Source organism: Syngnathoides biaculeatus, chromosome 1 (genome assembly GCF_019802595.1).
Source record: "Syngnathoides biaculeatus isolate LvHL_M chromosome 1, ASM1980259v1, whole genome shotgun sequence".
Classification (NCBI taxonomy): domain Eukaryota; kingdom Metazoa; phylum Chordata; class Actinopteri; order Syngnathiformes; family Syngnathidae; genus Syngnathoides; species Syngnathoides biaculeatus.
Window position 1 is genome coordinate 16740528 of NC_084640.1, and position 22046 is coordinate 16762573.

A 22046-nucleotide genomic window follows, 5' to 3' on the forward strand; every position below is an offset into this window, starting at 1 on the left:
TTTTTGCACATACTGTACATTATTGTTGTACATTTTAGCACTGATTTGCATTTGTGTATAGCATAAATGGCTCAAATTTTAAATACTACATTCTTTATTCGAAACATTTTTGGGGTTATTTTTTGTAGCGTGCGGTGTCCCGCCCGGCCGGGGAATGCCGGTCATATGGCGAAGCGCTCCCAGACTTTCAACCCCGCCCCCTCGCTTCCCGTCGATTGGTCGAAGGCTCAGCGAGGCCCGATTTGAATTTGGTCATTTCCGCTTCCTTCTGCTCGGATGATTCTCAACTCTTCAGATCGAATTCGGCGTCTTGTCTCACATCCTGCTGAGTTGACGGAGGAGTCCGATCCATAAGCGAAAGTTGTTCTGGTGGAGCTTGACGTCCAAGTTGGACCTTCCGCCGCTGGAACGCAGCAGCAGATTTCAACCGGTAGGCAGCAATGCGGTTGCCCTCACATTAGGTTTTGTTTTGTTTTTTTCCCCCCACGTAGCTTTTTGAAAGGTTTCGATGCTTTTAATTTTTTTTTTTTTTTTGGGGGGGGGGAATTTACATACATACAATTCACCTTTGAAGGTTTAATTCAAACTTAAAAGTCATCCGAATGCGATCAAACGTTATCTTGAGGACGTTGCATTCTCAACAGGTGCATTTAGCCAATTGTATTTCCACAATTCTCAACACTGGTCATGCCTAACTTGTTGTCAAGTTGTTCAAGTTTATTTTTAGCTTTTTTTGTATTACGCTTTTCGTATATACGATGCAAAAAAAAAAAAAATCAAATCAAAGCCACAACACCGCAAGGACACACACACACTCATAACTGACCTTAGAAATATTACATACACTCATACAAACTGGTGTGTGTGTGTCGCATAATAATCCTACTCATGAGGCACATTTCTAGAAAGCTGTTTAAGTCTTTAACAACAACAACAACAATGATGACAAAAATGAGCAAACGTAAAAGTAACGCATGGAAAAGACTTTGTAGCCTTTTAATCCATTTTCAAGGCGGTCACGGATGTGTTTTGTGGGAGGGGCAGCAGCAGAGTTGGCTTGACCGCGATTCGCTTTGCGCAGTTCACGTTTAGGTTGGCACATCATGCGCCACGACAACTCTGGCAGCCGAAGGAAGGGCGCCGCCCCGCGCCGCCGACCCCAGCCGACGCCCCCCGAGGCATTGCCCCGCACGCGCCGGCCGCCGTCGTCCCCCCGGCCGGGCCCGTCCGGGCACGGTGAGAACACGACGCGGGCGCCGACGCAGTCTTGACACTTTGTGAACATTTTTTGCGACACACAGGGCAGCCGCCGCAGCCTCCGTTGCCGTCGCCCAGAAGGCGAAGGTTCCGCCCAGGGGCCAGGGCCCTGATGGAGATCCGCAAGTACCAGAAGAGCACCCACATTCTCCTCAGGAAGGCGTCGTCCGCTCGCTTGGTGAGGCGTCGCTGGGCCCGCCCGGTACCCGCTTGCGATAAAATGAGCGCCGCCGCCAACCTCCCTCCCCGCAGGTCCGTGAGGTGTGCCAGGGGTTCGGCAGAGGCTCCTACAGGTGGCAGGTCTTGGCTCTGATGGCGCTTCAGGAGGTAAGCTCACAGCTAAAATGCTCAAAAGGGCCTCGCGCCGAACAAAAAGATTTTTGCCGCGAAAGATCGTGCGGTCCCAAAACGGCCTTTTTCATTGGTCGCTCGCCGAACGCTACATTTAGGGAAGGGAGATTCCGAAATCTTCCCAACCCGCAGCTGGGTTCGGTCGAGCGGAGGACCTCCCGGTCAACGGCCACTCGCTCGCTGACGGCCCGCGAGAGCCAACGTTGCGTGACGTCACGTCGGCGGTGGAACATCTATTCGGCTCTTTCAAAAGACTTCTCGCCATTCTTTGTAAGACTGCTGGAAGTCCCGAGCCGGTCGGGATCGGCGCCTTTGGCACTAAACATCTCGACCAACTGAAGACGTTTGGGTTTCACGTCAAAAGAGGAATCTGAGAGCAATCGTGAATGACATTTTGCGGCACGTGGATCTCGATGCCTTCAGCAACTCGCTTGCGTTTGAACGCGCCGTTGACGTCGTCTTGTGCTCCTTCCAGGCGGCCGAGGCCTTCTTGGTGTTGCTCTTCTCCGACGCCAACCTGTGCGCCATCCACGCCAAGCGGGTCACCCTGTTCCCCCGCGACATCCAGCTGGCCCGACGCATCCGCGGGGCCCCCAACGCCGTCTGAGCAAGATGGCCGCTGCGCCGTCGGAAACTCGATTGTTTGCGTTTCGTCCTGTTGACGTTTCTGTTTTGTAATAGAGTTCTTGTTACGACTGGATCCTTTCTTGGCCCCGCCCGCTTTTCCTCCCAGCGGCCGACGCCCGGATGCGGCGTCAAAGGGGAGTAATGTGTCTAATGTGCGCGTCGGCACAAAAACGTAGACGCACCCTCGAGGGCCCGCTGACCCACGCTGACCTCGGCTCAACTCTACACGTGCGAGCACATCGGTCGCGTTTCTGCAAAATGTGCAGTTTTGAACTCAAAAGAGGCTATTTACGTGAATTGTATACATCCGACGAGTTTTTCCTGGGGGTCGCCGTTGCCGACATCGGAGGCTGTTCCATGCTCCTTGATTGCGAACAGCGTTAAATCAAAACAATGGACGGATGTGGCGGACCGGACTCCTATCTTTAAACTGACTGTGCGGGAGGGTACGGACTACAGAAATTGCGACGACAAAATTGGCTTTTGCTCAAAAAAAAAAAAAAAAAAGAAAAAAATCCCATCCCGAGGCTCCATTGCTGTTTTTCGGGGCCCCCGACTGTGCGTCTGTCTGCAAAAACGTTTCTGCGCTAAACATGGACTGCGAGTGCTGGAAATCTGTTTTAATCTTTTTTTATTGGCAGAAACTGACCAATTTTTGTGGTCATCTTTGCTGTTTTTTGCTTTGTTTGTTTGTTTCACAACAGAAAATAAAAAGTGAATAAGTCGCTCCGTCCTGACTCCGCAATCAGGCCATGACCCCCCCCCCGAAACTACCTCGGTCCACTTGATCAAAATCCTTCCATAGGGTAGTCGCCACATTTTCAAACTTGCCTTTGGGTAGATGTTAGGAGTTTTTGAATCCAAGGTAACGAGGGAGGCCACGAGCAAGGACGTGGAAGGGCAGAGAGTTCTTGGCGTCGCGGAGACGTTTTTGTGCCCCCGAGCACGTTAATGAGCTCCGGAGGCAATCAAGCTGCTAATTGCACGGACAAGTGCTCGTCGGGAGGCAGCCGACGCCAAAATGGATCAAAATGCTCGCTGGCGTGCATCAGCGGGCCACGCCCGCCGCTGCCCTTACGCCACGGAGCGCCTTATAAAAGGGTCGTCGCGGCGGCGGCGTCGGGCAACGCCGCCGCAAAGTCCACCAAGGTAAGACAGGTTTTTGTTGAACTCAAACGTGGAGAAGAAACGCTTGGTCCGACGGGGCGTCATCGCCCGAGGGCTTTCTCCAGCTTTTAGCAGAGCAGGAAAAAAAAAAGAACAAATGACCAGAGTCCATTTGTCGGTTTTGAGCCTTTGCGGGTGAACTAGGACCTAACCGATGAAATCTAGAAGCAGATTTATCGACTCTTTTTACCCTTTGACATTTTGTTCGCTTATGTATGATTCAATTTGCCTGGATTCGATTCGCTCTTCCAGGTGCGTCTCAATGAATTAGAACGTTGCGGAAAAGCTCGTTCTGTTCCATTCAAGACAAGAACGCGGCGTTGTATATGAAACAAAACAAAACAGGGAACTATTTTTATTTCCTTCTGTTGATTGTCATCAGAATTTATGGCTGATGAGGCTCCCAAATTCATGATCTCTTAAATGAAAATATTGTACCCCCCCAAAAAAGTTGTCCAAGATTGTGCCGTACGTGACTTTCCTGACGACAGGTGCGCGGGCGCCCCCTGACCCTGCGGTTCTCAGGGGAAGCCCCCTTTGTGAGAGAGCCTTCCCGGTGAAAAGTGGGCCGCTTTTCCCAGGCCACGCACTTGCGTGATAGTTTGCAACGCAATGAAATGTCTGTCACCTTTGTCGTGGTCGTCCAAATGTCGCTCGCTCGCTCGCTCGCTCTTGTTTTTTTTTTTTTTAGTTTGCGATGAGGATTCGCAGTCCTCATGTTTTTCTCCTTTGTGTTTCTCAGATGAAGTTGTGCACGTATTCAGGCAGCTCCCATCTCGCCCTTCTGTCCCTGACCCTCCTGCTGCCGGTCCCCCCCACCGTGACCCCGCACCCCCGGCAGAAGCCGCCCGCCGTGGGTCTGGTCCAGCTGCGTTCGGTGTCCTTCGGGGTCTCCTCCTGCCTGCGGCTTTTTTCTTCCTCGTGGCCCGACGAAGCGGCGGAGCTCCAGAGGCGGGGGTCCCGTCGAGCCCGAGAAGACGGGGGCCCAGGCGGCGCCGGCAGGAGCGGCGGCGAGGCCCTCACCTCCATCCTGGGCGGCCTCCAGAGCGTCGGTCGAGAGAAAGGCGGATTTGGATTCCGCTTTGGCAGGAACTCCCGAACGCGGGGCCGTGGACCCTGAGGCCGCTCAAAAGGAACCGGCGCCGCTGAGCCCCCGAGTGCATGAAACGCGTTTGTGTTTATCAATGTGCGCCTCGCAACAGGGAAGTCCGTCGACGAGAATTTGTGTTTTGGGCGGTCGTAGTGGTTAGCATGTGTGCCTCAGTACTTGGGTCACCGTTCAAATCTCAGCTCCGGACTTTCTGCGTGGAGTTCGGTCCTCCCTGTGTTCCACCAACATGTCGGCTTCACCGTAGACTCGGCGGCAAAGTTTGTTTGTCCTTGACTGGGCATACTGTAATTATTGTCCAAAATAAAAGGAAATTGAAGCCTCTTCATTTACAAAGGCGCGCTTTCTTCACTTCCTCACCGCACGAGCCCATTTCTCTGGATCGTCCACCCTCGCTATCGCTTCCCTCTCATTTGCGCAGATGTATTCACTTTTTACGTTGGCTAATTCTCATGCCATGGTCCCTCCGCTTCCCAATGTCATCTGCGAGAACATTGCAGTCCACGGTCTAAGCTCTTTTGTCATTGCAAAGAGGACACCGGCCTCCACCTTCAAATCCTCCGGCACAGCTGTACGGTTCTAACATTTTTCCCGCCGCTCCACTAGCAAAGTTCCTCCCTGGGTACTCTTTCTTCTGCTTTTTTTCTAGCTGCACAAAGACACAATGACGCTCCTTTTGCCCATCGCTGTACTCCTTCCTGACCCATCTCACCGGGCAAATAATGCATATGCGGCACTCTATCTAGGCACGGAACCGTACGGTTGCTCACAAATACTTCCTTCTGCCCCGAGTCGAGCCTTCGCTCCTCTTTCCCATAACTCTTTCTTTGACTTCATTTGCACAGCTCCGCGAATGGCTTCTGTCCTTCAAATGGGCACCAGAACACTTTTCCTCATTTCCTCGGGCCACCAGAATTCTGCCGAACAAGCTGGTCATAAACTCCACCGCGACCTCTTCTCGATGCTTCCATACCCGCGCAGGAATCTCATCAGGACCAACTGCCCTTCTCCGTCATTTACGAGTCACGTGACGTCACCGCGTAGTTTTCTAGCCACGGTCGCTGATTGGCTCCTATCCTATCGTGCCCTTTGACGCCATTCCGACGCATCGGAGCCGTGATTGGTGGACAAGGCGGTAGTGATGGCCGTTCACTTCCTGAAGTCGAACCCAAGAACGGAGCGGCACGGCAGGGAAGTTCCTCGACTGGAATATTCATAAACAAAGGCTTTTCCTTTCGTCCTCCGGCGGCTGGAGAAGGCGCAGTGAAGCCGCCGCTTCAGATGGAAGTTGCGCCGGCCAAGGCCAAGCCGCAGGGCCGCCTCCTGGTGTCCACGCAGCTGGACGCCAAAGACGAGCTGGAAGAGGTGAGACTAAAACCGCCCTCACGGAGGTCCTGTCGCCTCCCGAGACGCAAAACCACACGGCACAAGGCTAACAGGCGAGCTAGCGTGGCTAGCGAGTGGCTACGGCCGTGAGCTTAGCCCGTTAGCCTCCATCTTTGAAATGGGGGGGGGGGAAGCTCATCTCATTTTGTGTGTGTGTAGAAATTGGAGCGTTGTATTGGAGCGGTTCACTCGTTGATCAACGGCCTTTCCGAGAGAGAAGCCAACGACGCCCTGACCGCCAATGTAAGTTCGTGACCGGATCACAATGTTCGACGTTCAACGTTCGCAAATTCACAACCGCGTTAGTTTATTGCGAGTGCCGCACTCCTAGCCAGGCTCGACTAACACTTTCGATATTCAATTTTATCCAATACGATCAGACGCTCACTCTGAAGTGCAACGTGAGGGTCAGTTGAATTTACGGACGTACCCCAAACTTGTGGACTTGCAACCTCGTCCGTCTGCTGTTTACGTGCCACTTCCGCCCGCCTGCCAAGACCAACCAGACCTCAATTCAATCTGAAGTCATGTCCACCCAAGACGTGTCAAATATGATCAGCAGTGGAATTCAACAGCTAACAGCCCGTCTAGCGCTGATTTGATGTGACTGGATGGGAAACATTTTGTTTGTGACGCATGAAATGCAGCGACAGCGTTGAACCCGCAGAAGGTTTAAGTTTCAGGATGCGGCCCAACGCGTACGTGTCAAAGCGACGTCTCGGTTGTTGCGCACACGCAGCCCAAATAAAAGAAAGATTCGGCTAAACGTGAAATAATAATCAAGGTAGGACAAAACGCAAACCAGTCCATTCTGTTAGAGCGACACAATAAATTCAACGGACATCAACAAAGTAAATACATAAGTCAAATGCTAAGAATGTACTTGAAGACGACTAGAAAAGTAATTTAGAAAAGGCAATAAATTGTAGGACAGGATTCAAGTCAACATCTCAACCTGAGTTGAAAGCTGGGGAGGGGCGTTGTCCTGTATGAGCTTCAGCGCCCAATGGAGAGAACGGGGTCCACCCGTGTTACGTCAAACCGGCGAAGGTCCGTCTGTCCACCGAAGGGAAGGCGACGGCCCGGGTTGCGGGGGGCCGAGACCACCTGAGGATTTTGCAATTTTCAGTTATGTTTGGATCCTCGCTGTGCGATCCTGGCCCCTGGTTTCGAGATTGAGACGCCCGTTAATATGTTGACGTGACAGAATACGGTGGAGTCACAAGTGAGGGAAAAACCACATTTTGATAGCGGGGTTATTGTCACCACGGCAACCAGGTGTGCAAAGGCCAGCAGCAACATGAGGAGGTTTGTCTCGGTCTCTTCGCTCTGCTCCTCACCGAGCCGGCTCAGGCCCAGAGGGTAAGATCGCTGAACCCCCGGCCCCACCCCCACCATGTCTGAAATCACCATGGCTACAAGTGTGCGTGCGTGCGTGCGTGCGTGCGTGCAGTGCTACCGAGACCTGACTTTAGTGAACCGAGATGGGATGAATGTGGTCCTGTTGAAGATCAACCAAATCTTAATGGAGAAGTTCCTCAAGCTGCAGGATGTCCCCAGAAAGCAGGTCAAGACACACACACACACACACACACGTTCATGCATTCTGGCTGGTCTTTAAGTGTGTGTGTGTGTGTGTGTGTGCGTGTAGTTGGTGTGGCTGGTCAGAGAGTTGGTGAAGAGCGGCGTGATGGCAGCTGATGGCGTCGTCATGACGCTGCTCAAACAAATTGCAGGTCACATGCACACACGCACAACAGGGTTGGACAGTTTGACATTTTCCATGATAGTTGAAAGTTGGAGGACAGTCAAAGAACTTGCAAACATCCGTTGAACCGTCGTCCTGATGCACACAAAATGATTGTCGTGCGTGCAGGAGGAGACGTGTCCACGAAGAACTTGTGGTTGGCTGAGAGCGTCCTGGACATCCTTTTGGAGCAAAAGTACAATGCGTGCATACACACACACACACAGTAGTCCAAAGCAGCTCCTCAACGGTGTGTTTGTGTGTGTGTGCGCGTGTGGAGGGAGTGGGTTCTGAAGAGCGGGATGCTGATCGCCATGTCCGTGTACACGTTCCTGCGCCTCATCGTGGACCACGGCGCTCCCAACCTGCTTACTCTACGCCAGAAGGAAGTGGACTTCTGCATTGGAATGCTGAGGGAGAAGGTGAAGGGGGTTGGGGGCGGGGGCGGCCGGCGCGACGCTTCTGTTCCCCGCGCTCAATCCCGGTTCCGTCCCGCCCTGCAGTTCTTGGAGTGCGTGATCATCGGCAGAGATTTGGTGCGCCTTCTGCAGAATGTGGCTCGGATCCCCGAGATGGATCTTCTGTGGCGAGACCTGCTCCACAACCCGCAAGTCCTCAGTCCTCAGTTCACAGGTAAAACCGTGCTGGGATTCGCTGGGCGATGATGCAAAAAAAAAAAAAAAAAGCGTCACAGTTACCTTCAAATCAGGGTTACAATCGGCAAGATTACGCAGTGGTTCACGCGTTACAAAACAAGAAGTTCCTGCTGCGCTTACATTAAGATCCAGAGTAGAAGTAGAAATTGGTTTACTTTATTCCTAAAAAAAAAATACACGTGTGGGAGTTTTGTTATACCACTCGTTTGTGTGTGTGTGTGTGTGTGTGAATGTTCCTAAATTGAAGCAAAATCTAATGCAAATTTTTGTTAGCCAGTCAATGGGTTTTTGCCTTGAATGTTAGCGTTAAGATGGTTTGTAAATATTGCGGCACGGCAGACAATTGGTTAGGGCATCGGCCTCGCAGTTCGGAGGACCGGTGTTTGAATCCCGGCCCCGCCTGTGTGGAGTTTGCATGTTCTCTCCCTGGCTGCGTGGGCATTGCGCTTTCCTCCCACATCCCCAAAACATGCTTGACTCCAAATTGCTCCGTCGGCGCGATTGTGAATGCGACTCTTGTCTGCCTGCGAGCGGCTGGCGACCAGTTGAGGGTGGATGCCGCCTCCTGCCCGGTGATAGCCGGGAAGGGCTCCAGCACTCCTGCGACCCGTGTGAAGATAAGCGGCTCAGATAATGGATGGATGGATGGGAATGTGTGTTACTGCTTTGCTGCGCGTTTAGTTTTTCAGTAAACTCCACAGGTCACGCGGTGCATTCGGGGTGCTTTTGCAATGCGGCAACATTTATACCCGAAATCTCCTTTCAATTTCGATGAATCGGCCAACTCAACTGTGAGGAAGCCCCTTCCCCGTGCGCATCTCCTCGGCAACACTGTCTGACGTCTGCTTGCGACAGGCATTCTGCAGCTGCTCACAGCTCGGACCTCCCGAAAGTTCTTAGCGTGTCGTCTGACCCCCGACATGGAGACCAAGCTACTGTTCATGACCTCCAGGGTAAGCGGAGACTTCCTGCGGCCGTCGGGTGACTTCCTGTGGGCGTCGACCCACAATCCCCCCCTGCAGGTCCGCTTCGGGCAGCAGAAGCGCTACCAGGATTGGTTCCAGCGACAGTACCTGTCCATGGCCGAGAGCCAGTCGCTGCGTTGCGATCTGATTCGCTACATCTGTGGTGTGGTCCACCCGTCCAATGAGGTCCTGAGCTCTGACATCCTGCCGCGCTGGGCCATCATCGGCTGGTTGCTCACCACCTGCACGGTAAGTGCGCGTGGGTGTGCACGCCATCCCCCCCCCCCGCCCCCACCCCGGCTGCAGGGTTTCACCTTTTTTGTGTGTGTGCGCCCAGTCGAACGTGGCTGCCTCCAACGCCAAGCTGGCACTCTTCTACGATTGGCTGTTCTTCAACCCTGACAAGGACAGCATCATGAACATAGGTGACACGCACGCAGCCAAAAGCCGATGCATCCGTCACGATGTGTCGTGACCGTCGTCGTCGTCGTCGTGTGTGTGTGTGACGCAGAGCCTGCCATCTTGGTCATGCATCATTCCATGAAGCCTCATCCCGCCATCACCGCCACGCTTCTGGATTTCATGTGTCGGGTGAGACTCCGCCTCCGCGCCGCCGATGCCGCGCGATCGCTCGGCTCCTCCTTTGCATCGTTGCTTCCTCTCTCCTCAGATTATTCCTCACTTCTTTCCCCCGCTGGAAGTTCAAGTACGTCAGGGCGTCTTCAACTCGCTGACGTTCATCATGGAGAAGAGAGTGCTGGCGTAAGACGACGACGTTGTCGGGTTGTGGCAAATGTCAGAATGCCGAGCGAGGTTAGAGTAGACAAACTGAAGCCCCGAGAGACGCACCTGGCCTGCCTGCCGATGGCCGTCTCTGAAATGGAGCCTTTCTTTCTTCACTTGCTTGAGGGCTGCCACCACTGAAGCAAGACTGCTACATGCAGCTCAATCCCTAATACTTGAGGACGGCTTCGGCGCGTCGTTTTGGTTAGGATCAAGTCAAAGAAGCTCTTTTGAGCTCATTTTGGCGTCATCGCTGTACTCGTCCAAACAAATGCACCCTCGACGTCTCCTCGAGGTGTCAGCGGCCGTCCCGCCACCGAAAAGCAGCAAGAGACGAGTTTGTCCCGGTCATAGATCCTGAAGCCTCTCCTTGGAAAATGTGACTTTTCAAAGGGCGTGGCTTGCCCCCAAAATACAAACGGAGCAGTAGAGGAAGGAGCTCATGTACGCCACGTATCTGTTGTTTTTGTTATTGTTCCGAAAGGATTCTCAAACTCTTTGAAGTACTCAAAATTCCACCAAGATGACGGCCCGCGCTAATTTACGCCTTTGCTCCGACAGGCACTTGGCGCCGTTGTTCGACAACCCGAAGTTGGACCGAGAACTTCGCTCCATGCTCAGAGAGAGATTTCCCGAGTTCTGCAGCGCCCCCTCGCCACCGATGGAAGGTGCGTGCGTGCGTGCGTGCGTGCGTGCGCGCGCGCGCGCATGCCGCTCGCGTGTCACGTACGGACTCGATGTGTGTGCGTCGACAGTGAAAATGGAGGAGATGACGTCCATGGAGATGGAGCAGATGATGGACAAGGAGGAAGGTTGCTACGACAACACAGAAGCGGCCTTCAGCGACGATGACGAGGAGGTCAACAACAAAGGTCGTCTTCGGCATCCTCACAATAATAACGACGGTCGGAATCATTGCCGCTAATATTAGTGCCCGCGCGTAGGGAAAAGGCGGGAGTTCAGGTTCCATCCAATCAGAGAGGCTGTAGTGGAGGAGCCTGCCGACATCACGCCCTGGCTGGACCAGTTAGAGGACACCATGAAGGAAAAGGTTGTCCAGCTGCAGAAGTCGAGGTCAGAGGTCAACCCCGACGAATTCAGAAATCGCTGCTGGCGCTCGATCGATAAATAATCCCCGGGTGAAAATGATTTTTCTCAGTGACACGGAGACGCAGTGTGAAGTCATGCAGGACATCGTGGACCTCATCCTGGAGGTCGTACACGCGCGCGCACACACACACACACACGGCTCTAGGCCAGTACGGCAAGTCTTTGGTTCGAATCCCAGCTATGACCGGTCGCGTGTCCGAGCGCCCCTGAAGCCGCCTCTGCTCCCAGTGGGCACGGCAGCAGCGTGTGAGAGTGCGAGGCCCTTTAAAGCGTTTCGGGCGCCGCGACGGTGTGGATAGAGCGCTGGGTACAGTAAACGGTGCACTCCATTTACAAGTGTGTGCGTGTGTTGTCACAGGAAGACTTTGACACGGAGCAGATGTCGGCGTTAGCCTCGTGTTTGGCGGAGATCTTTAAGGAACATTTCCGAGGAGACGTCCTGCCAGACGACATCACCGACGAGTGAGGCCGCCGCCTGCCTCCCTGCCGACCGCGTGCGCGCGTTTGCTCGCTCTCACCTGCCCGTGTGGTCCCGCGCACCCGTCAGGTCTCTGGAGGAGTCTGTGTGCAAGGCGGTGTGTCTGGTCTTCAGGAACCTGGTGACCATGCAGGAGGACAACAGCGGCTTCTCGGTTCTTCTGGACATGCTGGCGGAACTTTACCAGAAGCAACCCAAGATCGGCTACCACCTCCTCTACTACCTCAAAGCCAGGTGAGACCTCTTCCGGCCACGTCTTTTACGCAAAGGGAACGGAACGGAGTTCCGAACGCGCGAAACTTGCCACGTGCATTTCGGAGCGAGGGTCGCGAAAGGGAACCCGACTCGCACCCTCGCCACGGACGTAGTCTGACAACAAACGGCCTCTGGCCGGCGGTTTTTCAAAAAACTGAATTGAAACGCAACTCCCAGAGACTTTGAAACGGTCTACGATGTGGGGCTGCATTCAAGGAAAGAGTGCAGAAAAGAATCAAATGTAATGTTGTCAAGTACAGCCGTGAAGGTCTTTCAGAATTCCTCAATAATAAACTGGGGATGATTGGAAACGGAATGTAAGGACCTTAAAACACAGCGCTGACCATTCTGCCTTGGAGCCCCCAAAACCACACTACCGTGCCTTGAGCCCCCAAAACCCCAATGCGCGTGTGATTCTTTCTATGTCTGCAGCAAAGCGGCAAATGGCAAGATGATGCTGTACGAGTCGTTCGCCCAGGCCACGGCGCTCGGAGACCTCCACACGTGTCTCATGATGGACATGAAGGCGTGTCAGGAGGACGACGTGCGACTTCTTTGCTACCTGACGCCCTCGATCTATTCGGAGGTACGCGCACGCACGCAGGCAGGCAGGCGGGCACGCGTGCACGCGGCGTCCAAACGCATTTTCTTTCAGTTTCCAGATCAGACCCTGCGAAGCGGCGAGCTGCTGAACATGATCGTGGCTGTCATCGATTCCACACAGGTAGCGAAGGGAAAAGCTGGCTAGCGCTTTAGCTTAGCCTCGCTAACGTGCCGTGCAGTTGCAGGAGCTGATGTGTCACGTGATGATGGGGAACCTGGTCATGTTCCGCAAAGACTCGGTCCTCAACATCCTAAGTGAGCGCACGCTCGCCGCGGTCTGCGGGCAGCAGGTGGCGCCGGCTCACGCGCTTCTTCTTCGTCTTGTGTTTGGCAGTCCAGTCTTTGGACTGGGAGACGTTTGAGCAGTACAGCACGTGGCAGCTTTTCCTAGCGCACAGCATCCCGCTGGAGACCATCATTCCCATCCTGCAGCACCTCAAGTACAAAGGTAGCGTCATCGTTGTCGCGGGCCACAACTCCCGATGCTCGTCTCGCTTTTGTTTCAGCTGCCTTCTAAATTCAAAACTCTGAAAAAGCAGAAAGAACGAGAGGCTGGCGCGGTTCTTTGGACGCACACACGTGAAAAAGACAATCTGCGTATTCCCCCGAAAATCAACCTGATTCAAAATGGCAGGATGGCCAAAGTAGATCAATCATAAACAATAAAGTCACTTGAGTCAAGTGCGAACTGAGCACTGTGTGAAAACACCGCAAAATGACTCCGACGCCACCTTGAGAATTTGAACAGAATCAAGATCAATGACCTCCGAGCCAAGTACGACGTCCCTTGACGGCGCTTTCGCCTTTTTGGTCGTAGAACACCCGGAGGCCCTGTCCTGTCTCCTGCTGCAGCTGCGTCGGGAAAAGTAACGCCACGCCGCCGCTACCGTCGCGCAACTGCACGTGCTCCGGCGCAGCTGTCGCATCTGTGTGCGTGCGTGTCAGGCCCAGTGAGGAGATGGTGAAGATGGTTCTGAGCAGACCATGTCACAGCGAGGACCAGTTCACCACCAGCCTCCTGCGACACTGGGCGTCCAAGCACGACGACACCCTGGCCGAACACATCAAAGCGCAACTTATCAAGAACAACAACCAACCCCGAAAGAGGCAAAGGTACACACCGCGAGGTCCGTCCGCGAGGGCTCGCTCGGTCGTCGCGGTTTTCATTTGTGCGGTATCAGGATGTCGCGTGACTCGTGGATCCAGCCCAGCAGGGAGCAGTAACACACACACACACACACTGAAAGTGTCAACGCGACAGACGACACCTACGGAAGTCCCGATCCGTGGTTGAAAACGAGGCTTTTATTCATTTCCAAACAAAGGCAAAGCGCGAGCCAAAAATGAAACATAATGTTGTACATCTAAGTACGAGACACTCGTGATTGATTCGACGTCCAAATCTTTGCAGTCTGCGCAGCTCGAGCAGCAAACTGGCTCAGTTGACTCTCGAACAGATCCTGGAACATCTGGACCACCTTCGCTTGAGCCTGAACAACACCAAGAACAGCTGTCAGTACGCACGCACGCACGCACTCGCATCCGCTGATCGTCGGCCTGTCCTGATGGCAAGTGTTGCCGTGTGCTCAGTCTTCAGCCAGACTCCCATCCTCCAGGCGCTGCAGCACGTTCAGGCCAGTTGCGACGAAGGACACAAGATGAGGTACGCGCACCCCACGCAATTGTCGGTCCGCCGCCAGCCGTTTCTCAAACTTTTGGGGGGGGGCGGCGCACATGCGACTTCCGGGTCCGTTCGGCAAAGCGGCTCGGTCGGGGTTGCGATTGCGCGCTTATTTGAGGAATGTAGAAATTTCGCCCTTCCAACGGGCATAATTTCACGTCTTGAGAGAACCAAAGTTGAAGACGTCGCCTTCAAACAAACAAACAATCAAACAATACTCACGCAAAGAGGTCCGCTAGCCTGTTTTGCCGCTTAGGGTCCTTTCGACATTTATCGAAGTTTGTGCTTGCCGTTGCTCAAAAAGTCCCGAAACAGTCGACGGTTTTACACAAGGTCACGTTAGGTTGGCCCGGAAAGGTTGTAGCGACCCGGAAGCCCAACCTCCCGAACGGCGCAAATGACGACGCGACTCGCCGGCGCAGGTTCAGCGACCTGTTCGCGTTGGCCGAGGAGTACGAAGACTCTCAGGCCAAACCGCTCAAGTCTCGGCGGAAGGCGGCGGCCACGTCGCCCAGGTCCCGAAAGGGCGTGGCGCCGCCCAGCAACAACGAGGAGGAGAGCGCGTCCAGCAGCGCGTCGGTACGTTTGCCGAGACGCTTAGGGAGTTTCGCCTGCTGATGTCACTTCCTCTTTGTGCCTCAGGAGGAGGAAGACTCCAAGCCCAAAGCGCCCAAGAGAAAGAGGAAATGCTCGTCGGCCGTGGCGTCCGACAGCGACTGATCCTGAATTTTAGCTGGCCCTGATGCGCCTCGGCCATTTTCCCACAGACGGACTCTTTCGGAACTCAAGTTGTGGAAATTTTTGACTTCCTGTTTTTAGCAGCTCCTTCCTCTCTATTCCGCTGCAGTAAAAGACTTTGTATCAAGCCGGCCGCGTTTACTCTTATTTTCAACGCTTGCAGTTTAGCGTCAAGTGATGCGCGGCAGGTGCGTGCGTCCTGCCCCCAAGATGCCCCGCCCACGTCGTCAACCGTAACGACGGACGGCAGCCGGCCGACCGGCGTCCGGAGGAACTTCTTCAGCCGGGTCCGACCGAGTGGTCAAGATCGGTTTCTGACGGCCGTCACGTCTGCGCTGAAGTCTGGGTCATCTCTGCGGACTTTGCTGGTGACTCCGGAACAAATCCCCGAGTTTTTCATCCCGCCCAGCAGTCCGCGCCGCTGGACCTCGGCGGGCAGGAGCGGGCCTCTCGCCGCCCGGGACGACGACGACGACGACGGACACCGCAGTCCGGCAGGTCGGCCGCCGCCCGGGACCCCGCCCCGCCGCTCGGCGACCGTGCCGGACTCTGACTCGAACCGTGACCGTGATGTGACGACCCGCGCGGCCTTGTCGTTGCCGCACGTGGCCAAGGTCGCGACGCCCTACGGCTTTCGTGCGGTCCTCGCATGGAGTCCCCGCACGCGGCGCAGAGAGTCGCTGTTTCACCGAAAAGCCGACGACCCGCGGCGATGCCTTCCTGATGAACCACTTTTAACTTCCTGTTTCTAATAAATAGTTTTTAAAAAATGACATGACATTATGGCCCATTTGATTGACGTCCAAACTTGCTGGAAATGTGCTGAGAGTCGGTGAATTTTGGGCTGGTTTTCATTGCGCTAGGACGCCGGCAGCTAGCTGGCGCCTCCTCGGGAGTGGAACTTTGTCGCTCCTTCGACTGGACTTGGGAGTTTTGTTGGAGTGGAAATGTCGCTTTGCGACTCGGTCACGGGATTGTGATGTTGGCCCATTTCGGTTGAAAGAGGTTTTTCAGAATCAAGTATTTACTTTTCTCTGTTAAAATGGGTCAATCTTTTTTAAGAAGAAAAGAAACGAGATGGATGCTATTGCTTCGAGTTAGACAAAGTCAATTGACTCCGTGCTAGAAATTGAATGCGTGTTTTGTGATTAAAAAAATCTTCACCAGCCAGCACTGATTACATTTGAACTCCTTGAAAATTAGTTTTGTGAGTTCCCGTTAACACACATAGATGGGTAGTACTTTTGCATATTGATTGTCACGCAAAATAATGAAAAGGTGGAGCGATGTTGGCGGGCGTGCTGGCTTCTGTGGTGCCCTTGAGCAAATCTTTGTCCCCGCCGTTCACCTGGAGTGCTGTATGTGGGACAAAGTAACATCAGAGGGGCAACTGAACCTGTGGAACCTCCCTGACGGTCCTCTCTCTCTCTCTCTCTCTCTGCGTGTGTGTGTGTGTATTTTATATCTAAATATATATACACGCATACATACAGGTAAGTGACAACTTGAGTTCAAGGGTTGGAAAATAAAATCATTCCAGGAAGATGTTGTGGAAGACTCATCTTGAAGATTTCAAACTTTATTTACAACAGTACCTGAACATCAAAATATGTTTTGGGGCAGTGGAGACATTCAATGTCTAGAGGACACCGCCCAGAAAGCAATTAACAGATTGTTTCTCTCTCTTTTCTGCGATCTTGTCACACCTCAGTCTGCTTTTGGACTTGGGGTTCCGGTTCACCGGTGGCAGCAGAGCGGGACGCGGGCGTTGTGGCCACGTGAAAAAGGCGAAGGAGGTCGTGGAAACGGACGCTCACCTGGAAGAAAGCGGCACGGTGATGCAATCGCACCCCTTGCGCCGCAAACCCCGCCCCTCTCACCTGGCGGGCGCTTTTGTTCCCCAGCTGGGCGGAGACTCGGCGGAACGTCCTCCAATTGGCTCCTCGCTGCTGGCAGGCTGTCAGGATCAGGCGGTCCGCTTCTCTGGGGCGGGAAGCGGACAAGGTGAAACCAGAAGCGAGCGATGGAAAATCGACGCGAGCGGGGCCTCACCGGGTCCAGACCACCAGTTTTTCGCCGTTGATGCCCGTCGAGACGTTTTTTGCAAAAACGTGCGCTGTGGCTTCCTTGCCTTCTGCCGTCAGGGAACGCTGCCGGACTTCCTTAGAGAAGCGTATGACAGACAGACAATGGACTTCAATGGAACCCTCTCAATAGAAAAATCATCTTGAGAAATACATGGACCGTAGATGTATGTTGAAATGCCCAGTCGGGTGGGATTGGCCACTTCAACTTGGTTCATTGTTCTGAAAATGTCCGATGAAGAAGGCGTCAGGCGTGTGCGCGCGCACATCTACTGAAAGCAGCAATAAGCTCAAGCGCTTCCATCTTTTGCTCTGAACCCCCCAAAAAGAGCTCCTTTTGCCACGGTGTCGGCTTCGGCCCGGATGGTCTCCTTCCTGAATTCCTTTTGACTGCGGAAGTTCTTGGGGAAGTGAAGTTAGTGCCTTTGCAATCATTCAGTTTCTCCCCAATCACTGCAAAGGAAATTCAAAGGGACGTATGTATCTTGGAGGTCGCCAAGTCACGGAACCACGTTTAGCAATTTTTTTTTTTTACGTTTGACAAATGGAAATTCAACTTCCTTTGTCACGCTGATTTTCTTGTCAGAAGTTTGGGTGGATGAAAGCAAGCCCTCGCCCCCCCCCCCCCGAAGCCCCCGTGTGTACCTCAAGCGAAGGACCCGAAGTTCCACCGTCTTCTGTCATCAAGCCCGCGTTCACGCTCGGGCCGGAGTCGCTCGAGGGTTCGGACGGAGCGGGAAGTTCGGCTGCACCGCGGGGAGATGGTGGAGTCGGGGGCCCGAGGCCGGCGTGCCGCACGAAGCCGACCCGGCGGTAGCGCAGGTCGGGCGGGAGGCGGGCCGGGTAGCGCGTGGAGGCAGAGCCGGCCGGAGTCACGTGACCGGAGGACGTGCACGAGGGCGGGGGGCCGACCGTTTTGGAGATCGCAGGAAGGCTCCTCTGGATGGGGGAGGACACGCCGGCCATACGTGTTCACGACGGCTACGTGTGCGTCTGCGTGTGTGCGCGCGTCCGAGCGTCTCACCAGCAGCCACATAGGCAGGAGCCTCACATCTCGCTCCACCGGGGGGCGCTGCTCCGACGCAGAAACACGAGCGCATGCCAGTGGCATGCGAGGAACGACGCGCTTATGCCGGAATGTCTACGGGCACGCGCGCACACGCTTAACTTCACTTGTACATCGTGCACGTGTGCGTGTGCGCGCACGTTACCTTGACGATGTTGTCAGCGGTTCCCGGTCTGCAGCACTGCAGGATGCGCCGTCTCACCTGATCAACACTTTTGGCCAGCAACAAGTCGCACAGTAGTCGGGCGGGGTCGCGCGATCCCTCCAAGTTCTGCAGACCAACGACCAGCAGGCTGGACACGTGGGGGCGCGCGCACACACACACACACACACACACACACACACACACACACACACACACACACAAATTTCTTGTTTGGAAGGTTCCAATGTGCTTGGTCTGTGGATGTGTGTGTGTGTGTGTGTGTACCAGTCTTCGGCTGCAGTGAATGCGGCAGTCCTGCGGGGGGAGTAGAGGGCTGGGTCCAGACTGACCCGCGGCAGAAGTTGCGGGTAGAGGAAGACGGGACGCGTGACAAAGATCCACGCCAACTCAGCGGGCATCAGAGCAAAACGTCGCACTGGAAAGACACACATGTCGCAAAAAGCACAACCCAACACCCCAAAACTGTGTGTGTGTGTGGGGGGGGGGAGGGGGGGGGTTGGGGGCACTGACTTTTCCCACGCGAGTCTGGCGTGTGTTTGCTGCGCACGTAGGTCACGGGTTGCTCCTGCAGCTCATTCAACAGCTTTAGCGCCCCCTGCAGGTTGGACGCCCTGAAAGCGCTGCTACGCCGGGATGACGTCGCCAGCTCAGATCGCCGCGCCAACACGTCTAACTCAAACTGGCACACCAAAGACAGGGTCGCGTCAAGTGCTCGTTTCTTCGCTTTGCCAATCATTTGCCACGCCGCAACCACGACAAAAGGGATTTTCCGTGGGGTGATCCAGATAGTTCCGGCAAAGTCCGGGAATCGGGAAGTGGGTGCGACTCCATTTGGATTTTTTAACATTTGCTGGGGCAGGAAGGAGAGAAGACTCCGCAAATAAGAAATGTTATCGACATGAACGTGTTGTCGCCGTTGAAATAGCAGTCGACAACGATCCATCCCGGGTGTCGGCTGCCGTTGCGGCTTCGGCTCGTCCGACGGACGCCGTGCGATGGAAACGGTCTGCTGTGCTCGATCGGGTCGCGTGCCAAGACTTTGATGTCAATCCGTTTTGGTTACGGCGTCAATTTATTACCTTGCGACTTTTTCCAAAAAGGTCTGTCCTTTCTGCCCCACCGCGTCAAAACGTTCTGGCAGCACTTCAAAATGGCCAACTTACAATATCGTGGTTGGGGAGCGATTCCCAAGAGATTTCATTTGTTCGTTCGTTCGTTCGTTACCAAGAAGTGCCGAGTAGTTTCAGCCTCATTGCGGAGTTCTTCCACAGGCGACGTGAGAAGGTGGATCTGAACCAGCAGCTGCACATGCTTTGGAAGTAGATGGAGGGCTTTATTTCACTTTTTTTTTTTTAAATGAATGTGCGTGCGTACCTGCTGCACTTGCTGCTGCAGTGCGTTTCTGTGTCGTGTGTCCAGCGTTAGTGTGTGCGCACGTTGCGCGTGGTGATGTTGTGCGCTCTTCATCAGCGTCAGCTGCTGCATGACGGTTCGCCGGCCTCCCGTCGCTCGGCCGTCCTGCGCCTCGCCGCCGTGGCCTTCCTCAGTTGCGTGACACTCAAGCGCAGCCGCAACGTGCTTGGACCGCGTGCGTGCACGCTCCTCTTGGCCTTCGTGGTGGCCTTCGTCGTCCACGTCCTGGCCCGCCAGATCCTCCTTCAACTAACAAGCGCACACGCATGGATGACATCGATGTTGCTGTGTGCGTACGCGCATGTGCGTGAGTGTGTTTTACCGTTTCAAAGAGCTCCTCCATCAATTCGGTGACTTCCTTTTCTATAAAACATCGTCATCATCATCATCATCATCATCATCACACTGTGGTTTGTGCGCGTGCGTGCGTGCGTGCGTGCGTGCGCACTGACTGGTGATGCGTACGGCCTTATCGTCACGGTAATCCTCCTGATCGGGTTCATCGACGTCAGCCAGGAAGTTGTACTCGGGATCGTCCTCGTCGTCACACTCCTCTGAACACAAAGTCACACGTCAACTTTTGTGCGTACACGTGCGCGCGCCCATTTCAGTAGTCACCGTCGTTTTCCACGTCAGAGGTCATCAGGCCTCTCAACCAATCAGTCCAGTCCCTGTCCTCGTGGACGGAGCCAGAGTCGTACATGTCCGGCGTGATGTCGGGCGCTCGCAGTTCCGCCTCCAGCTGGCCGAGCGGGACGTCTCGGAGGGGACGTTTGGAGCGGGTGCGGTAAGCCATCAAACCCCCGTCGCCCGCTGCCTCGCCCGCGTCCTGGAGAGGCTGGCAACGCGTTGCCAGATTGTTCCGATGAGCCTCTTTACCGTTCTCGCGGGCTTGCGCAAACGTTGCCGCTAATGAATGTGGCGTCGCACCTGGTACGGTTCCATGCACACAGCGAGCTCCGCCTCCACGGCGCGCAGCTTCTCCAGGAAGTTGTCCGTCTGTGCGGAGGGAGGCGGACCTTTGGGAGGAGGGGGCGGGCCCATCGCGACAGACGCCTGAGGGAAAGGAAGTACCCCGTCTGACATCCCGCTCGCACACGCGTGTGTGTGCGTGTCGCCGTGGTTACCTTCCGGGGAGCAGGGTGGGCTCCGCATCCTCGAGGGGGTGACGCCGCGCTCTCAAAGTCGCTCTCCTGCAAGGTCTGGCGCACCAAAATGTCGTTAGCGGCGTTGTCGGTGCGTCCTGTCGGCGGCCAATCAAATCGCGCCCTCACGTCTTCCGCCGTCTCGTCCTCGTCTTCGTCGTCGGGACGATACTCTTCATCGGAGGAGTCTTCCTCGGCCAGAGGGATGTCCACAAATTGACGAACCTGAACACACAAATGAATCCTGGCTACCTTTGACCTCAAGAACAAAGGTCAGTTTCGGTCATTGACCTTGCCGGCATCTCTGCTCTTCTTGATGGGCGAGATGTTCCAGGCCGGGATCACCTGACAGGAAGTGAGCAGAGACAGCAACGATGTCTTTATCGACACCCGAGTCGTGTTCCAAAAACTAGCGTTGGTTTGACTGATGAGACGACAACAGCGCAATCCTCACCACGCCGCCTTTCTCCACAACTTCCTTCAGCTTGGATCGGGTCATTTTGGGCTCCTGTCGAAGCGATCGGTCAATGAGTCGATGGATCGATCGATGGATCGATCGACAGATACGAACTCGATCGGCGCTTACGAACGGTGGCGCAACTTCCGTCTCGTTGATGGCGGCTTTCATCATCGCCACCACGTGCTCATTGGTGATTACTTCCTGCAGGTCAAAGGTGAATAGCAGAGAAGGTACGCACGCAGGCAGACGTGCACGCACGCACGCACGCACACTCACGTGGATGATGTTGCGCACATTGACGCTGGTCAACTTGTGTTGTTTGGACTTGCTCTCCAGCGATTGATCGAGCAGTGTGTCAATCGGCAAGTCTTCATCGCCTCCTTCCTCGTCCTCGCCTCCTTCCTCCGTGGCCTTCCTCCGCTTCCTCCTCGCCGTTCTACTCCCGACGACTGCGGCGCGCTCGTCATCTGACAGGTGAAGTTGGCCCATCAGATACCGGGATGCTGTCGCCGTGGGGACGCCCGTGTAAGTGCGTTACCCGTAGTGATGACGAGTTTGGCGTCCACTTTCGGACGTTTGCAGGCAGACTTCATCATGGATCAACATAACCTCTGAACCCTGCGGGATCGACGACGCCACTCGTTTAAATTGTAGAAACAGTTTTGTTCATTTTCATTCCCGTCTATTCATAACCGTGAGCTCATTCGTCGCGTCAAATTCCGAAATCGAACCTAGATAACGTTTCACTTTGTACATGTCAATCTTCCCATCAGCGAGCATTTAACTAACCTCGATCACTC

The 22046-nt window shown here is 54.5% G+C and overlaps 5 protein-coding genes across 6 annotated transcripts; 4 read left to right on the forward strand and 1 right to left on the reverse strand.

The window, feature by feature from the left end:
* Window positions 1-240: 240 nt before the first annotated feature.
* On the forward strand, window positions 241-2964 carry LOC133503233 (histone H3-like centromeric protein A). The gene is made up of 5 exons (XM_061824614.1): window positions 241-430; window positions 1082-1236; window positions 1302-1435; window positions 1510-1584; window positions 2084-2964. The coding sequence occupies exons 2-5, from the start codon at window positions 1104-1106 to the stop codon at window positions 2213-2215; spliced, it is 474 nt and encodes a 157-aa protein (XP_061680598.1). The 5' UTR covers window positions 241-430; window positions 1082-1103; the 3' UTR covers window positions 2216-2964.
* Window positions 2965-3079: 115 nt separating this feature from the next.
* qrfp (pyroglutamylated RFamide peptide) lies at window positions 3080-5475 on the forward strand. The gene is made up of 2 exons (XM_061824601.1): window positions 3080-3384; window positions 4145-5475. Exons 1-2 carry the CDS (start codon window positions 3187-3189, stop codon window positions 4520-4522), a joined length of 576 nt encoding a protein of 191 aa, XP_061680585.1. The 5' UTR covers window positions 3080-3186; the 3' UTR covers window positions 4523-5475.
* A 175-nt stretch (window positions 5476-5650) lies between these two features.
* ints3 (integrator complex subunit 3) lies at window positions 5651-14956 on the forward strand. 2 transcript variants are annotated; one of them, XM_061824436.1, is made up of 29 exons: window positions 5651-5875; window positions 6056-6139; window positions 7175-7258; window positions 7350-7463; window positions 7548-7632; window positions 7773-7839; window positions 7924-8065; window positions 8147-8276; window positions 9155-9252; window positions 9322-9513; window positions 9602-9689; window positions 9776-9855; window positions 9935-10026; window positions 10609-10715; window positions 10803-10919; window positions 10992-11121; window positions 11207-11261; window positions 11516-11619; window positions 11705-11869; window positions 12323-12476; window positions 12546-12614; window positions 12673-12748; window positions 12828-12941; window positions 13311-13359; window positions 13439-13606; window positions 13905-14005; window positions 14084-14156; window positions 14597-14753; window positions 14817-14956. In XM_061824436.1, exons 1-29 carry the CDS (start codon window positions 5792-5794, stop codon window positions 14892-14894), a joined length of 3057 nt encoding a protein of 1018 aa, XP_061680420.1. In that variant the 5' UTR covers window positions 5651-5791; the 3' UTR covers window positions 14895-14956. The 2 variants fall into 2 exon arrangements, with proteins under 2 accessions (XP_061680420.1, XP_061680410.1); XM_061824426.1 differs by having other exon boundaries at window positions 13905-14156.
* On the forward strand, window positions 14918-15685 carry LOC133504213 (C2 calcium-dependent domain-containing protein 4C-like; the record flags this gene model as incomplete). Its single annotated transcript, XM_061826386.1, has 1 exon — window positions 14918-15685. A coding segment is annotated over one exon (747 nt), but the record flags the coding sequence as incomplete, so codon positions are not given.
* Window positions 15686-16457: 772 nt separating this feature from the next.
* gon4la (gon-4 like a) lies at window positions 16458-21804 on the reverse strand. Its single transcript, XM_061824714.1, has 21 exons — window positions 21785-21804; window positions 21523-21713; window positions 21373-21447; window positions 21241-21294; window positions 21078-21131; window positions 20916-21011; window positions 20769-20843; window positions 20572-20697; window positions 20260-20479; window positions 20094-20195; window positions 19964-20004; window positions 19603-19890; window positions 19453-19539; window positions 18739-18907; window positions 18493-18643; window positions 18208-18355; window positions 18021-18137; window positions 17642-17935; window positions 16965-17074; window positions 16793-16895; window positions 16458-16729 (listed from the first exon to the last, which is right to left on the reverse strand). The coding sequence occupies exons 3-21, from the start codon at window positions 21415-21417 to the stop codon at window positions 16613-16615; spliced, it is 2397 nt and encodes a 798-aa protein (XP_061680698.1). The 5' UTR covers window positions 21418-21447; window positions 21523-21713; window positions 21785-21804; the 3' UTR covers window positions 16458-16612.
* Window positions 21805-22046: the final 242 nt, after the last annotated feature.